The sequence below is a fragment of the Carlito syrichta genome, unplaced genomic scaffold, assembly GCF_000164805.1.
Source record: "Carlito syrichta isolate Samal-C Ts95f unplaced genomic scaffold, Tarsius_syrichta-2.0.1 Scaffold304575, whole genome shotgun sequence".
NCBI classification, from domain to species: Eukaryota; Metazoa; Chordata; class Mammalia; order Primates; family Tarsiidae; genus Carlito; species Carlito syrichta.
Genome location: NW_007248671.1, coordinates 4,591 through 17,343, shown reverse-complemented (window position 1 = coordinate 17,343; position 12,753 = coordinate 4,591). Strand labels below are relative to the sequence as shown.

Sequence of the window (12,753 nt, the reverse complement as noted above, 5' to 3'; positions counted from 1 at the left end):
ACATCCTGGAGTTGGAAAGTTCAAAATCAAGGTGTCATGAGGGTTGGTTTCTCCTGAAATCTCTCTTCCTAACATGTATATGCTATCTTCTCCCTGTGTCCTCACATGGTCATTGCTCTGTGTGTGTCTGTGTCTTTATCTCCTCTTCTTACTAGTCATATTGGATTAGAGACCCAATGATCTCATTTTACCTTAATTACCTCTGTAAGCGCCCCATCTCTAAATACAGTCACAGTGGGAGTTAGAGCTTCAACCTATGAATTTTGGGGGCAGAACTCAGTTCATAGCACACACCCTGCTTGAAATCCTCTAGTTCTGTTTTGAGATATAATATTAGGTGCTGATTCTCAACAGGGATCTGCCAAGGCTGAGAAAAATAAGTGGAATCCATTCAAGCCTTTCTTGCTCTCTAAATTAAGTAGAAGATCATCTATATGAAATTTTGATATTTTAAGCCTCAATTGAGGAACTGGAAAAAGTAGGAGGGGGCTTCAGCAACCCCCTGGGGCAGGACTGTCCAGGTATGCCATTGTCCTCCCCAGTGAAGGTGAAAAGGTATTTATTCTCATGTTCTAGAGGCATACTGGAAAAGGCAGAGTGAAGATCTCCTTTTGTAAAGCAAGTGGCTTCAGAAGGAATTGATAACAGATTTGTACCACCAGGATGTGAGGAATAATCAATCATTTTGTGGATAGCTCTTAGGTCTTTAGCAAGTCAATATCTTTGTCACCTAATGTCTTTATTGGCAGGATAGGAGTATTACAAGAGCTTAAGATAGGGTCTGAGAAGACCTTTGGATATTAGTCTTTCATCTGTAGGTTTGAGTCCTTCCTTTGTTTTGGCATCAAGAGATATTGGAAAGACTTGGGTAATGTGTTAGTAGAACCTATCTGAACTTTAGTAGGTTCTGCTCCAATTATTTTGCCTATGTCAATGGGATATTTAGCTCCTTGAGACACTGTACAGATAAGGTACAGTGTCAAGATCCTTATTTGGAGTCTGCATTAAATATAATGAGGAAATAAAGGTCTACCCAGAGCAGACACTCTTCCTAATGAATAGAGAAGTCCTCTGAGACCTCAGGAAATGGTGTCTCCAATGTACATTTAAGATTGCCATTTCATTTTCAAGGAAAGTCTCTCCTTAAAAAATTTTCAGGATTGTGTCACAGAGCAGGAAAGAATGTTTTCACTCAAGGATCCAAGAGTTACAGTTCGTGGCTGGGAAATAGGGAGAGAAAAATTCATGGGTCATTTGAATAACCCTACTTAAGTGTGTGTCTACTGTGAGGAGCAGGTTGGGAAAGGTATCAGGTCTTGTGCAGAGAGAGTCACTCTGTATCTACCAGGAATTGATGGGAAGACCACCCATATCCATTGTGAATTCACCTTGAAGGTAACAGTGTGGCAGGATGTTGGGTAGGCTTTCCTTCCTCAGGGAACCCTCGCTGATCTTAACTGAGGAATCTTTTTTTCTCTTGGTGGTTCTTTCTTAAGATGGGATCATCATCTTTCTGGTGTCCCTTCTGTTTGCAGTATCTGCAAGTGTTCTTGTCAGAAGTTGGAGGTTAGGGAGGGAGCCACCTAGCTCTTTGATCTGCAGGGTCATAAATTTATTTTGGGTAATGTCTCACTTTTGTTTTAAAACCCTTACAAATGTTCTGCCATTTTGAAGGCAGTCCAGCTGAATTATTTACCATTCCAATTTATGTTTCCAAATTTGGTTTCACTTCATTACAACATGGAATGAAAGGGCTGCTCTTACATCAGCAATTTCTTTAACCTCAAATGTTGTCAGAAGGTGTTTTCTAACCTGTCTCCCAAATTTCTGGTTGCTCCATTTTATCTCTTGTTTTCGTGATTGTTTTAATCAGTTTCTACTGGAAATATTTTAGATGTGGCTTTTAGAAGACTTTGCCCTATAGGACCTTTATTTGACCCTCGGGTTTACTCGTGGAAAGAATCAAGTTGACAGAACTCAGGTAACTCTGGGTCATATGCACTCAAAATTCCAAATTCTTCTTTTAGTAGTTGCTGGTCTTACCTAGGTTTAGGGAAATCCTTAATTATCGCTCTTAATTCAGCTCTGGTCCAAGATTTAAACTCCTCAGTTGCTTATATTCCTGGCTTATGAGGGGGATGAGTTTTTATAGGCATCTGGCTTTTGGGGGTCTTAGGAGAGTTGGGGAAGATAGGGGTGGAGTCAGTGGAGAAGACAGATAGAAGGAGAGGGGAGAGAGACCCTGGGCAGGGGAGCAATGAGAGGATAAAAAGGGAGGGTTTGTGAGACTGTAGAGTCTGGTTCGTGTGACTGAAGTCCATCAAGTAGCAACTTTACCCAAAGAATATTTTAGTAGAGCGATTTTTTTTAATCAAAATGTCCTTTGGAAACCTTCATAGCAATAGAAGAAATGCTGCCCATTGGCCTGAGAAATCTTACTCCCTTTCTTTTTTAAGGCACCTCTCTAAGGAAAAAATTTGTTCAAGTCAAATGTTTCCCAAGGTGACCACTGACGCCCAAGTCATCCTGGTGAAGTTGCACCATTTAGAGAGACAGCACGAGAATTAGGGTTGTGACAAGAAGGCGCTCAAGAAGGAGGTTTTCCAGTTTCAGCAGGTGGAATAACAGGAGAACTCTCTGGATAAAAGTCAAATTTTTCTCAGCACAGAAAATTGAGACAAAGGAGAACCTCATCCTGTTTGGTGGGTGACCTATAGCAGTTTGTCTAAGTGCATGCTGGTCCCAAGTCTACTAGTCTAGATCAGATAACAGACTGTGCTCCACCCTGAGACCCTCCTTCTAGACAGCATGGCACAGAGACCCAAGACAGCAGAAGGATGAAAAAGAATGGCCTCATTCCACCAGCAATACCAGTAACAAGTGGCACCAAACTGAGAATAAACAGCTGAAGAACACAGCACAGAGAATGGAGTCCAGACCCAGTGCCAGCCCAGCATGTCCTCGCAGATTCCACGGGGCCTCATGGGGACCTCACCAAATTGAAGGCAGGATCTCCAGCATGGAAGTGAATGAGGCTACCAAAGAGAGCACACTGAGCTGCTAATTCAGAGCTGCCTGTGGGAAGGGAGTTAGCCTCCAACCCTTGTACATAGCAGATGCTTTATAAGACAAGCTTTCTACTGAATTGAGGGGAAGGCTTTAGGCCATGTGCCCTGGTGGAGGCCATCAGTGTGGGGGACTGAAGGGGGAGTCCCTGGAATTAGGCATCCTGTGAGATCCATTTGAGGGTCATATCTGGCTTTCCCTGCTCGGTCCTGAGTTGGAAGTGGGGAAAATGTGAGGGAAGTGGAGATTCTAGGCCAAGTGCAGTAGGGGCTGTGATCTAGCTTCCAGGATGGTTGCTGCAGAGGTTAGAACAGAGTCCTCTCATCATAGATGGCCTGGCTGCCTGCCATCTGCATGTTTGACTTCTAGTCCTCATGGGTAGCCCCTCTCCCTGTTCTCGGGCTGCTTCTATAATGCAGGTTCCCTGGTGCTGCAAATTCAGAGTCTTCACCAGGGATTTCCACACAGTGCAGAGTAGGGGCCAGTCTTCCAGGACTTTGTTGTTTCTGGCCCTGCTCATCAAAGCCCCTTTGGGGTCCCCTCCTCTCCCACCCAGGTCTCCTCTGGCCTACGGGCCAGTCTGCTCTCAGGGACATCCTGCAGCCCCCTCTCCCCTTCTCCATCAGTACTTCCTGAATGTGTCACTTTGGGAACAATCTATGTGCCGTCGTCTGTAAACTGGACATTGTTTCCAAGAAAAGAGGGCACTTTTCGGTGAGAAGTGAACTATGTTACCCTGAATCATAAATTGGACATGGTCAAGTACCAAGAACATGAGGACCTGTCCTGAGGGCCCTGGCCCCATCACCATCTGTGTAGAGCCTGTCTATTCCTGCCCTGCAATAGGCTGTGGGCCACAGCCCAGATACTCCCTATGGCTAGCTGAGGTCTGAGGTACCACTGCCCATGGGTCACCAGCCTGAACTCGAAGCCCAACTTTGTCTCCTGAGTCTCAGAATCATGAACCAAACAACTGGCTGTTAAGGCAGGTCGGGTTCAGGCCCGCCCCTCAGCCCACGCTTTGCTACCCCTCACCTTTGAGTTAGTGACACATCTCCCTTCCCTGGTTGGGACACCCAACAACAATTCTCCATCTCCCATCCCCTCAATACCCAGAGATCACAGCCTCTCCCCCATGTCCCTGCCTCAGCTGGCCCTGAGTGTCAAACACAGTCCCCTGCCTTCACTCTTCACTTCCCTTAGGCCAGCATTCATATGAAAGTGTGTCAGCCTGTTTGTTCACATTCCCTGCCCACCAAGTCTTCACAATGAAGGTCAGACCTGCTCCGTACCCTGCCACAGCATGGTGGCCTCCCTGTCCCACGTGTGTATGGGGTCCCCTCCTATCCATTTGTCCATGTCTCCTTGCCCTCCTGGAGCATGACCTGGCCTGAAGATGCTGGGTCTGGCCTATCCATTGTGTCTTCTCTATGCATGGAAGGGGCTCTGTGAGCTCTCTGAGCATGGGACATGAGGTCTTGGCTACAGAGGCTTTAAAGGATGCACCCCTGCTCCACATGCCTCCTCTCACAGCCTTGCATCTGCACTGACTGGTATTTAGATGAGGCCTGGTGTGCCAGCCCACATGCATGTCTGTCTCCCTTCCTAGGACATCATCAACTCCATGAGCAACAGCCCTGCCACCAGCAAGCCCCCTGTGACGCTGAGGCTGGTGGTACCTGCCAGCCAGTGTGGGTCTCTGATCGGCAAAGGCGGCTCCAAGATCAAGGAGATCAGGGAGGTAACAGGACCTTCTCCAGCCCAGGTTGGCATGGAGCCGCTAAGTGGGCAAAGGCCAGTGACAGTGGGACAGGCAACTTTCCTGAGTGTTACCCTTACCATCTGCAAGCCCAGTTCTAGTCACTGCAGATCTGTGGCAAAAAGGCCAAAGACAGGAACAGCCATCCAATAAACAAACAAGAGTGTGTTGGGGAAACCCAGCCACTCACAGATTCACCCATGGGCATCATGCTGTGGGGTGCAGGGGCCCAGCCAGTGTTGTGGCTCTGGGCACAAGAGACCCTGGGTGCTCGGGCCTGGCTTCTACTACTGGTGAGGGGCCTCGTGGCACTGTCAGGCCCAGTCTCCTGAAACAGAAGTATGGGTCCATCCCAACAGATGGAGCTTGCAGAAGATGTGGATTTTGTGTTCACATATTCACCTTATTTCAGCCACCCCAATCTTGGTTCCTTTCCCCCAACTATAATCCACCTTTCTCTGTGACCTAAAACTCCACAGCGGATAGAATTCTATACATTTGAAAAGAGTAATTTGTCTTCCTACAAATGCCCTCCTTTGATAAGCTGCCTCCTACCCAGCATTGCCCACCCAAGAGAAGATGCAGGGCTAGGAGGTCCAGACTGGTATGGTGGGAGGTGACTTGGGACACTTCCAGGGATGGTAGGACGGGGTGGGGGCACTTGGCCAGTTAAGGCATATTTCCAACAAAGGGTTCTCCAAGGTACCTTGGATGCACCCCTGGGAATCCAGAGGCACTGCTCTCCCTGTTCAACCTGCAACTGCTCTGTCACTCCCCTTCCAACATCTGCTCTCTCCAGTCTACAGGTGCCCAGGTCCAGGTGGCTGGGGACATGCTGCCCAACTCCACAGAGCGGGCGGTGACCATCTCAGGGACCCCAGATGCCATCATCCAGTGTGTCAAGCAGATCTGTGTGGTCATGCTGGAGGTACAGTCTGTGAGCTGGGGGCCGACCATGTCAGTGACTGCTAGCACAGTGTCGGTATGGCCTCCTAGCACTGTTGGTCATTCCAAGGACTCTTGGTCAGGGATGTGGGGGACCAGGCACTCAGAGCCTGGCCAAAGCCCCCAACCTGGCTTCTGAGACAGCCTGAGAGAAAGACATGTTGATGTGGGTGCCATGGGATGGGGGAGTGGCTGCTGTTACTGCCAACTTGGTAGGGGAGGGAAGCAGTGTTTTCACTGGGGAAACTGGAAGAGAGCATGTGGAGAGGAGGGAGCCTTGCCCCTCAATTTTGGAACTGGATAAGAAGTTATTAATCCCCACTGAGGAAGTTTTTAGAACAGAGTTGGAACCTTAAAAGTGGTGCCCATCTACACTAAAGATAAGTTTTGTTGGGGTGGTGAAGGAGGGTAGGTGCCAAGCTTGCAGGAGGTGGCATCAAACTACCTCAAAGGTACAAAGGACAGAACTTAGGAAAAACATGCGAAAATGCCCCAAATGTAAAAATAGAGACACATGAACAAAAGGATTAAAATAGAAAAGTAAAGAAGGTACCACTCCTGAAATTGTGAGAGGAGGAGAAAAAAACATGAAATGTACATTTCTATCAATACCCAAAATTCATGGAACTGTCAAGCTGCTGGTCTCTTCTGAAGCTAAAACAAAGTAATTACCGCCTCAGGTGAAAGATCCTAACAGCTCTGTGTACCAGCCTTCTGACCTTCCTGTGGCCCAGGCGCCTCCAAGCCAGGGCTGCCTCCAGGTCTCCCTCAGGAACTAGAACCTCCCAAGGCAGCTCTTTGGTCATTCCTCTCATACTTGGCTTAGGGCTCACACTCCATGGTTAATTCTTTAAACATTTTGGAATAGTTTTTGTTTTCCTGAAGTGTGATACTTTGTGAAATCAAAAATATTTTTCAAAATACCCTCATTCTGAAACCTTCCCTACACACTGGTCAGAGTGACAATGCAATGCTGGCCCTAAGTTCTCTGTTCAGTCTCCTTCGGTCACGGGGGCCTGGAGGCCAGTGCTGGCCTGAGGCTCAGAGAAGAGGTCCTGCTGGCAGCAGGCTGGGCATGTGTGCTGACATGCATCTGGAGGAAGCAAGATACACATGCCTCCCTTTTCACCATGGCAGGATGCACAGTGAACATATACATGATTCTACAAGGGACACAGCCCCCATGTCCCTGACCAAGGGCTGAGGCCTGGCTCCTTGCACACAGTGTGTGGTCTTATCAGCATCATCATGTGGAGCTGCTCCCAACATAGTAGTCAATGCCACAGCCCCACAGACAGGTGAAACCACTGGCTATAGGATACTGGTGCCCTCAGGCCACCTTGGGAACCACCCTGCCTCCTTCCTGAGTAGTGAGGCTTGATCACTCATGATGGCGAGTGAGCATGTGGCAGCTATGGACAGTGAAGATGGTCTGACAGGGAGCCTCCTGCTCACTGGTTGTGGCAGCTCTCCAATGAGGAAGATTCATCCACCTGGAAACAGCTGGGTCTATTTTAAAATCAAGAGTAACTGGAAAAGCAAAGCAAAAGATGCTTAGAAATGCTCCTTGTTGACCAGAGGACTTTTCACGCATGATCAGCAGATAAACCTCAGCCTCATAGCTGTGAAATTATGGAGGAAGGCGCTGTAAACCTGGGCAGGAGCAGCAAGCGGGGCCGTAGCTGGCAGCGGCTACATCAGCCCCCATCCACTTCCAGTTTAGTTTATTTCTTCTAGTATAGAACAGACCCTAGGTATAGAACAGACTCTGCCTGGGTCAACCCGGGCCCGCTCAGTGATCCTCCCCACATTACACAAGGCCACACTGTGTGGCTAGAGTTCTGCAAGGCCTGCCTCGTCACCCTGTGTTTGAGTGAGCTGCATTCCCAGGTCACAGTGATACCCAAGGGTGGGCTGGCCCTGAGTCTCTGAGGCCCCAGAGCTCTTAGTAGGGATAGACCACCCCAGTGACAGCTGATTGGGCTCCATGTTGCTGCCCCACCTCTCTCTGCTGGAACAGGTCCAGCTGGGTCCCCCTCAGGCCCCAGACTCCCAAATCCCTGTCCTGGGCCCAGGGACATAGCCACACAGGGGGCCTAGAAACTGATTACTTCTGGCCAAGGAAGGAGGGAGGGCAGGCTGAAAATTCTGGTACTTAAGAACGTTTGTCCTATATTTTGGACACAGAATAACCAAGGGAAACCTCATCATGACTATGAAATAATTCCTTTGGAGTCTGTAAGAATTTTTTAAAGTAGCTTCTTAAAATAATAAAATTGGATGATTCTAATTTTCCCACAAAGATCTCTGCTGACTCGCCACAGGCCATGCCAAGCACTTAGGGCCATAGACCCTGGGATAGTGTATGAAGGGATCAGCCTTCCCAGAAAATTCAAGGGTTTCTCTGAGAGACCCCAGGCTCTAGGAAGCTGCAGGCCTGGCCTGCAGGGATGTGTGCACCTGGGAGGGCCATACTGACAGAGGCTGCAGCAGAGGGGCCAGCACTTCCCTAGAAGGATTGCCTCCCAGGCGGCCTCCCACTACAGGACTGACCCTTAGAACTGCCACCAGAGCCTCTGCTTCCTGCTGGGGTTGGTCCAAGGGCGTGTTCAGGGCAGGTGAAACAGGTTACTCAGAGGAGGGGACTTGGCAAGAAGGAGTCCTCTGGAGAGAACTGGCAGTAGTACAGCCACATGGGGTGCAAGGGCTGGGCTCTCTCCTGCCCCTCCCTCAGCACTGCTGGCTGGGACCAAGCCTGGAGTGGGGAGGGTGGGACCGGCGCATGGGGTGGGCTGGGGCAGGCACCTCCATTGCCAGGCTGCGAAGCTGCTCTAACGCTCTCTCTCCCTCTCCTGTCCCTTTTCCTAGTCCCCACCGAAAGGTGCCACCATTCCCTACCGCCCAAAGCCCGCCTCCACCCCTGTCATTTTTGCAGGTGGTCAGGTAAGAGCCGACCCGCTCGCGGCCTCCACGGCCAACCTCAGCCTTTTACTGCAGCACCCGCCGCTGCCCGTTAGTGCACTCAGGTTTTCTCGCCTTCTCACGTGCACGTCTCCCACCCGCACTGGATGCAGGGCTCCCCACCTACACCCAGCACCAGGCACCAGATAGACAGAAATGGCCCAGCAGGAAGGACCCTGGGATCCAGTTCATACCTGACTCTGCCCAAATCTAGTTTTTGGGTGGTGGCAGGAAATTTAGACAATCAGCAGTCAGGTGCTCACTAGTGACTTAATGACTCAAATTGGAAGTGATTAGCACCATATGAACTAGGGTCCCAGATGGGCATGGTGTCTCACACCTGTAATTCCAGCACTTTGGAAGGCTGAGTTTGAGAGGCAATAGGAGTTCGAGACTAGCCCAGGCAACACAGTGGGACCTCATCTCTATAAAAAATTTTTAAAATAGGCAGACATGGTGGTGTTGCACGCCTGTAGTCCCAGCTACCTGGGAAGCTGACACGGCAACAAGCCATGATGGTGCTACTGCACTCCAACCTGGGCAACAGAGTGAAGCCCCAACTCAAAAAAAAAAAAAATCCCATGTTCCTCTGAAATCCATGTTCCCAACTCATACAACACCCAGTGGGAGCATGTGAGAGAGAAGAGCTCTGCCCAAGGAAGGCAGCACAGCCCAGGCAGGCATTGGTCCCACTGCGGCCATGACCTCCCTCCACTGTGAGCAGGCAAGCCTCACTGATGCAGAGTGTCCACATCCACAGACCCAGCCCTTTTGGTTTCAGTCACCAAGCTGCATTTTCTCCCAAGGGGATGGCAGTGCCACCTGGCAGAGTCTGTGGAGAGGAACAGAGAAACAGGGCCCGGTCCCAGTCCCTCACCTGTGCCCAAACCCTGCCTGAGGAGTGACCCACCTATGCCAGGGCCATGGTGGTCAGCTGCAATCCATAGATTTTGAAGGTGTCCGGCGGGGGTTGGCCTGGAAGAGCTCTGCATCCAGTCGGCCGCAATGTGTGTCTTTGTTCAAGGGAGAGTTGAGACAGATACCCACAGGTGACCACATGGGGCAGAACAGGACTTAGGATTTACTTTATCCTGAAAAAAGAACAAGAAAGACAAATGAAACTTTTCTTTATGTTTTTATTTATGATATGAAGGAATCTTATCAGACCTCCCAATCAACATCCACATTAGAAAGAGGGACAGGGCTTGTGTATCCATCCCTTCAGCCAGTACCATGTCCACAGTGAGGGATGGGCATCTCATATGCAGCCTATGTGGCTGTGCTGTCTTCTCTAGCCTCTTGCCCAGCTCTGCCCTGCATTGGCAAGGAGCCCCCATGTGCACACACCAGTCTTCCAGCAGCCCTGGGACATAGAACACCAGAAAGCTGGCTCAGAGAGCCAGGGATTTGCCAGGTATCACAGCTGGGACTCACTTCACTAACCTACAAAGCACAGGTCACAGCACACAAGTTACAGCAGGAGAAGTCCTTCAAAATTCCATTTCCTTGCTTACCCCCACCCTACCCCCAGATTCATGATTAGTTAACAGATTTGTAACCTGTGTGGACTCCACCTTAATGTGGGGACAAATCCATGATGATATCACATGGAAAAATGTGGGAGTTTGTTCAACAAGAAGATGTGTTTATACAAATAGTCTGTAAAACAATGTGGTTTGGGACCACAGCTGGAGGGAGGAACACAACAGGAGGATTCTGCTCAGCAGCCCCAGCCCCATTGGGCTTATATCTGCCTGGAAAACAGGAGCATCAGCCCAACCTCTCTGTTACAGTGGTGAAGGTCACTCTGTAATGGGTGCCTGTCCCAAGGTTGTTGCTACAATGTCAGTGCCCTTGGGACAGTTGGTCTGGCTGGTGGTTGGCTTTGGTGGTGTGTCAGGGACAAAGTCATATGGGAGTTGCTTCTGCATTGTAAGGAATCTGAGAGAGTTGCCAGGATACAAACCCAGAAGTGAAGAAGTGAGGGCTCAAATAATACCCGAGGCAGCAAAGACCCCGGGTCTCTTCAGACCCCAAAGTGCCAAGTATAGGATATGCAACAAAACACAGACTTTAGAGAAAGGCAACCTGTCAAGAACTAGAAAGATGTCCTGTCTCCGGGTGCTCTGTGGGCACCCCTTGCAGCTGTGCCTGTGGCTGTCCTACCCAGAGGCAACTCCCATTGGCCACTGTGTTGCCAGCATGTGAAGATAATAGGTTCATGCATGCAGAACCTACAGAGGAACAAGCCAATATAAAAATGACTACAGAAAGCAAACAGAAAGATAAATCAGAAAACCAAAATGACCTAGGGTAGAGAATTCCCTCAGCACTTACAGTGCAACCCAGACATTCAGGACTGACCTCCTGGGACTCTGGCAAGCTGAGCAGGCAGGCTTGAGCACAAGTTCTAGGGTCTGTCACATTCAGTGACACACTGGAACATGTCCCTGGCAGCAACTTGACAAAACCTGAAAATGGGCAGCAAGATCCCACCCCTTTTTCACTAGGACACTTTGCTATTTCTGATAAGATTCATTACTTCCTCTGCTAGTGCATCAGAGCCACCCCAGACTTGGACCTCACGCTGCTGGGTTATGGCCAGGTGCCTGCTGGTGATCAGTTGGCCTTTAACTCCCAGGATTGGCTTGTTTTTGGTGAAAACTTCAGGCAGATTCAAAACCCATGAGATGGCTTGGGCTCCACAGAGGTGACATATGACCTTCCCTGAGGTGTCCCTCCCAGGTGTACAGGGGCCCCACATGTGGATACAGCAAGTACCATGAGTACGCATGGGAAGTGGTGTGGGGCCTGTGTGTCCAGGTGCTGACAGTTGCATCTCCACCCCTGTGTCACCACCAGGGCTGGCATGGCACCTTCCCATCTCTGAGTCCTGACAGGTTGTCCATGGTCTTCACTCTCCCTTGACTCCATGTGGTCCATCGGTTGTTTGGCCATGAAGTTCTGAAACACCTGAAAGCATCTCCACTGACAGGCCCATTGAGGCAGGTGGCGCCTCGCTCACCTACTGGGATTTCAGAGTCAGGGTGGGCGGGAAGAGGCTACAGTTGGAGTCCCTGATTTGAAGGCAAGGGTAATAAGCCAGAATGAGGCCTCAGGACCCCATACTGACCCTCTGGTAGGACATGTGTGCATGGGCTATCCCCATGTTAGAACGCCCCCCTCCCTATCTTCAGGAGTGGCCAACAGAAGACTTGACATGAAAGACAAGTTGGGTCAGTCCTGTGTCTGATTTAGATTCATTTCCTGCTAATCTGGCTTCTGTTTAATTGGTTTTGGTCACCTTTTAAAGGTTTCTTGTTTTGATTTCTTGAGGTAAATATTTTCCAAAAGTATTTACTCAGATGATTGATTAAAGTTTCAAAAGGTTAATTATTAGTGGACCTCTTGCTAGGGAGTCACAGAGATCACTCTTACCTATTTTTATTTTAAGAAACTTAGGGAAGTGAGAGTTGGAAGCATTGAGGCTGAATTATTTCCCTGCCTCTTGCTGACCTGACCGACTCAACTCTGCTGCCCTCAGAGGAAGTGGGGCAGTTCCTGGTCCCCAGGAAGATGAGCCCTCTGCCCTAGGGATGGGACAGGTAGAGGTGAACACTGAGGGAGGAAGTGCTCACCAGGGGTCCTTCTCATGCAGGGAGGGTGGCCTGTAGGTGACAAGCTGCTGCAGTACCACCAGGGTGTGAGCTGATGGTGTCTCTCTCTCCCTCTCTAGGCCTACACGATCCAGGGACAGTACGCCATCCCCCACCCGGATGTGAGTTTCACTTTGTCTTCCCTTCACCTTCCTCTTCTCATGATTGTTTACCTACCTGCATGCTGCTGTTAATTGCTACTAATATTAATATTATACAATAATATTAATCAGTTTTCTCAGTGTTCCTGACCTGTGTTGTATCCATATGACCTTGAATTACCTTTTAACCTCTTAGCACTAATTCTGCTTGTGTTGAGGACTTGGCCTGATGTCAAATTGTCTCGATTGTCTGCTGCAAGTCCTG

At 49.4% G+C, this 12,753-nt stretch overlaps 1 protein-coding gene across 1 annotated transcript in view; it reads left to right on the top strand.

Moving 5' to 3' along the window:
• LOC103262652 (poly(rC)-binding protein 3) overlaps window positions 1-12,509 on the top strand; it is a gene marked incomplete at its 3' end in the record, with an annotated part of 63,361 nt that extends 50,852 nt beyond the window's left edge. The window contains exons 7-10 of the mRNA XM_008060293.2: window positions 4,676-4,807; window positions 5,625-5,753; window positions 8,639-8,713; window positions 12,468-12,509. Coding sequence (XP_008058484.1) covers window positions 4,676-4,807; window positions 5,625-5,753; window positions 8,639-8,713; window positions 12,468-12,509 — 378 coding nt within the window. The remainder of the gene's footprint in view (window positions 1-4,675; window positions 4,808-5,624; window positions 5,754-8,638; window positions 8,714-12,467) is intronic.
• Between the last annotated feature and the right edge of the window lie 244 nt (window positions 12,510-12,753).